The sequence below is a fragment of the Xyrauchen texanus genome, unplaced genomic scaffold, assembly GCF_025860055.1.
Source record: "Xyrauchen texanus isolate HMW12.3.18 unplaced genomic scaffold, RBS_HiC_50CHRs HiC_scaffold_657, whole genome shotgun sequence".
Classification (NCBI taxonomy): Eukaryota; Metazoa; Chordata; class Actinopteri; order Cypriniformes; family Catostomidae; genus Xyrauchen; species Xyrauchen texanus.
This window is the reverse complement of record NW_026266640.1, coordinates 20,012-25,000: the sequence shown is the minus strand read 5'-3', so window position 1 is coordinate 25,000 and position 4,989 is coordinate 20,012. Positions and strand designations below refer to the sequence as shown.

At 38.7% G+C, this 4,989-nt stretch overlaps 1 protein-coding gene across 1 annotated transcript; it reads right to left on the bottom strand.

Annotated features, from left to right (window-relative positions):
* Positions 1-3: 3 nt before the first annotated feature.
* Positions 4-4,616, bottom strand: LOC127642498 (AP-1 complex subunit mu-2-like; the record flags this gene model as incomplete). Its single annotated transcript, XM_052125123.1, has 7 exons — positions 4,441-4,616; positions 3,415-3,571; positions 2,995-3,062; positions 2,786-2,916; positions 2,518-2,665; positions 227-353; positions 4-32 (listed from the first exon to the last, which is right to left on the bottom strand). Coding segments are annotated over exons 1-7 (702 nt in total), but the record flags the coding sequence as incomplete, so codon positions are not given.
* Between the last annotated feature and the right edge of the window lie 373 nt (positions 4,617-4,989).

Sequence of the window (4,989 nt, the reverse complement as noted above, 5' to 3'; positions counted from 1 at the left end):
ATCCTCCATTGCCACAGTCTTCCCTTTGTCACCTGCACACACAAAATATTACATTCATTAACATCTTTATTCTCCATTCTTTCTAGCTGCTCTTTATTTAAATCGTTTTTAAATGTAATAACCTTTTTTATTAAATCTAATCACTTTTACTATTTAAGTAGTTATGAACAGCTATCTATATCTAAAATACTAAATGCTGTATAAATGAGTAACAGTTGATGCTTACGTCCAGTGAGAGCGAACTGCACACGGTCGTTGAGACCCAAACGAAGCTCCGGCATTCCAGACAACATCGTCTTCAGTTTGATGCTGCCAACAATATCACTGCTCATCACACTGCCGTTAGCGTTCACCTAGAAGTATAAACAAACGTCTTTATACACACAGACTACAGGAAAGAAGTATACAGTGATCATCTCAAGTGCGAGACTCTCTGCATCCGAAATCACGTACTGTCAATGTATGTACTGTATTTGATGCACTTCTTGGATGGTAAAACAGTATGTTCTTTAGGTATGCATGAGAGTAGTATGAATTAGAGATGCACCGATCGACCGACCGGAATTAGCCGATTTTCCGCATGCTCTGCCCGGACCGGTGACCGGCCGGTCAGCCTCACGTCTTTCTGATTTCAAGCCGGGCCGTTTTGTTGCCAGCGGCGCAGGCAATAATGTCACATCCGCACGTAAACGTGTCATTGGCGTGGAAGATCTTCACTGTGAGTGAAGAATACATAAAGTTCGAAATGTGTAATAATTGTAAGGCCAAAGTAACCCGTGGGGGAACCACCACAATAACTTTCGGAACAACAAACCTAATTAGACATTTATAACAGCATCATCCAGCTGAAAATGCCCATTTTAAAAAAAGAAGCTAAAAAGTGAAAGCGGCTAAAGCTAGCCAGAGCTCAGAGCCAGTCACAAGTCAGCAGCCTCTCCTATCATTCCTTGGTATGAGCAACAATATGACCAAAGCAATTACGAGGAAAATAATGGAATTCATGGCCCTGGATGACCAGCTGTTCTCCATAGTTGAGGACAGAGGGATCAGAAATCTAATAAATGTCCTCGATACAGAGTAGGAGGTACTTTCCGACATCGCGTTGCCCGAGTTGTTTAATCTCGTGTCATGTCACACACGCAGCCTGTTATCTGTCAACATTTGGGTACACAAATCCAGGAGAGGGGAAGGGGGGTGCTGGATGGCAGAGGCAGCTAAATACGTACAAATTGTGCCGTTGGGATTTAACGTAATTTTTCCCACCGTGTCCAATATTAAAATCAGTGTGACACACATTGTAAAAGGCGTGGGCATTGTCGATATGGCTTCGAGATATGAAATTAAATTCTTCCATCCAGCTGTTGTTAAATTTACATGTATATTTAGTTTTTATCACCGGAGCACCAGCTGGGTCTTCCTCTCCCCTCTACCAGTGATGCTTGATTTAACATCCCGCGTCTACTGCCTGCGCGGATATCAACAGCGCAAATGGGTTTTGGTTGCCAGATTGAGGTCATACATGATTTGTAATGTGCGTGATGTGTCGATTGTGTGAGCAGGATGCGTTTCATTCAAGATCTGGCAACTGGACTACCTTGGAATAATATATTGATGTGATTATTCATATAACGTGGTTTGGGCCAAACAAATTACGGGAGATTTTTGGGAGAAATAACAAAACGGGAGACTCCCGGGAAAAGCGGGAGTGTTGACAGGTATGCAAGCCGTTCCCGAAGCAGTGCTCAGTATTGGACACTTCAGTTTTTCAGATCTTTGGAATAGTTTTGTTAGACGAGTAATAAAGTGAAAAAGGTCAATTTATAAAAATAGTGGAAAATGACATCTGTTATATAAAGCAACACATTTGCAGTTAATTGTTATTTCTACCTCTTTCCAGTCACAGAGCACTTTATTTTGAGAGTCGTTTAAGTGAGAGAAGATCCTGTAACTTAGTGCAGTTTGGGGGAAACTGTGATGTTTAATAATTTATTTTATTATGAAAATAAAATTTAGCATTGAAGAAAGGTAGATTTTGTTTGTATATGTGGTCAATAATAGTTCGGTATCGGCAGGTCACACTTGCAAAAAATCGGAAATCGAAATCGGCCAAGAAAATTGCAATCGGTGCATCTCTAGTATGAATAGATTTCGTACATACAAGGATGTGGGTTTTGACCCCTGACCAAAATAAATGATGTTAGATCAACGACCTCGAAAATAATCTACTCTGGTTTTGTAAAGCAAGCACCATATAAGCACAAGAAACAATGTTCTTGGTATATATTACTTACAGTTGTAAAGAAATGCTTACTCACGGTTTACTCACTCTCTTTTAAATCCAGTGTTTGAACGTGACATCGCCCAAGCTCCAGAGGGATTATTAAACTCACCGGAAACAGTACTCACCTACTGTTATATCAATACTGAATGTTCGGACAAACTACTCCATTGGCATAATATATAGGATGTATAGATTTTTGAACACAGCAAGTATGTTTACTGCACGTGGTGACTCACCAGAACATTAATAGACTCGATGACGTCGATGAAAACTTCATTCTTCTTGTATTTGATGCCCTCTGACCTCCAGGACACAGCGTTGGTCACTGTGGTGGGCACTTTAGTCTTCGCCACCTCCAGTTTATTCCCCTCCTGTGTGATGTATCTGAGAGGACACACACCCACACGAGATGCTGATCAGACATCTGCAAATGTTATAATCAGCTAAACAACAGCAAATCAATCAGACGACACAGAGTGAAGAGGGAGAACACGAGAGTCTCACTCTTGAAGAATCTTGCTGTCTGTCGTCTGCGGGAATCCAAAGTCCATGAGTTCATCGAGCAGCTCGTACACGACCACAAAATTATCCTGAATACTTTCTTCCTCAAGCTCCTTAAAATACTCTGTGAACACCTGAACAACAGACAAAGATGTTGTTTAAAGTTAAAATCTAAGCCTGTCTTTGAATAATTAACCAGGAGTCAGACTCACCTCCACCAGCTTGTACAGGAAGGCGTAAACCATTGATGCATTAGAGTTCTTGTTTGTGATGGCCACCACTAATATTATTGTCATGTTAAGTTTAACACTATTATTACATTATATTCAATATACACAAATCAACATTATCCTAAAAAGATTCCCATGTGCTTGACACCACTTGAATCTCACATTTATAACAATATCTGATTTTCACAGATCTGGAATCTGTTCCTATGAATGAACGTTTGAGCATTGAATTAGCATTTGTGCTTTTACCAATAATGCATCTGTCAAACTATTGTGTTTATAGATTCGGTTCATTCTCCATATAGAGACATTCATAATGTATTCCATTAATATAAGATTGTTTATTCTGGAAAACCAATCGTGTGTAAGACTGTCAGTCAGTGTCTGTGACTTCAAGGATACGGTACAGATTGTTGTGTTTGATCCACAGGAAGTGAACATTGCCACGTGACATCACAGGGCACAGAAGCCCCTCCTCTTCCTGTTGCATTAACAGTGTAAAGAAGTGATCGATCTCAGACATGTCAACATCACCTTTATAGTTTCGACAAATCAGCACCTGATGAGAAAGAAATATGAGACATTAACATGAAAATATTTCATTGATCATTTTTGTTTTTTCTTTATTGATTGCTGTCATTCACACGTCAACAGCAGGAGAAACTACAGTAACATACTGTTCTCGTGAGGTTATCTGTAATTAAACGCTTTCCTCTCTGAGGACATCTGCTCTCATTACACCTCATTCCTTATTTTTAAAGCATTAATACAATGTAATGACAAAGTCATGTATGTAAGATAAATACAAATAATTCAGAAAACAATTATTAAAAGAAACATCCTTAAAACAAATAAAACATGAACTTTTTTTTCATTAAAAACTTGGTCAACTATTTTGTTTGGTTCATTATTGATTGGATATTCGGTTTCTCTAATCTTACAAAGATATCTTTAGCACAATTAAGTTAAAGAGTATATAATATACATAAGAAATAGCACCTGTAATATGTCAGTATATCTACTGGGAATCTACAAAGACCTTTGACATTTTTTTCTTAAGTATTTGAATACTGAATAGACATATTTAAAAAATAGCACCTGTAGTAACTCAGCCATCACACTGGCAGCTACTACAACCTATATATATATATATATATATATATATATATATATATATATATATATATATACGATCACGCGGAAGCCACCGACGTTTTAGCGCAGCGGACGGACTTTTGAGACGGTCCCTCCCAGTATAAAACTACTTTTACAGTATGTACTTGTAAAACTGCACACAGACAGTAATAAACATCGGGTGAGGGTTAACAATTATTTTATCAACGGCATAAGTGAATTTAATCGATCAACATTTATAATCGATAAACTGCAATTATTAATACGTGTACGGTCGCTCGGTGTCTTAATTACCTTCCCCTTCAGATCGAGCACGAACACAGCAGACGCAGACATCCTCAAATGCTTATAAAACTGACCTATAGCAATGTTCAACGGCTTATGTTAAAAGTTAAACTAGTTTAAAGTCAGGTTAGTAACATTCGTGTATTCAGAGAGAGTTGTAAACTCAGTGTGGAGTCCGCAGTTCCTTTTCCTGCACTGTGCGTGATGACGTCACGGAGCGCCAGGTGAAACAGTGATCACCTGACTGCAGAGGAGCGCCAGCAGAGGGCAGCACAATACAACAGAAGAAAGAGCCCCAATAAACTGCCTGAGATGTTTAAGTAGATAAAGAATAAAAACTTAACGGGACATTTCAGCATTTGGCAAACTCAACACCATCAGTGCAGTAAAAGCATATATTTGATCATTTTGTGTGTTTCCTTGGAATCGATTATCTTGGCGTCACAGGGTGATTAGGATGCAAAGTGGAGGGTTCTTTTATCCCCTAAAAGGGCTTATTGTGATATGACAGTCTGACTGTATATTATCCCACTTATGTTAAATTAAATTAAATGATTT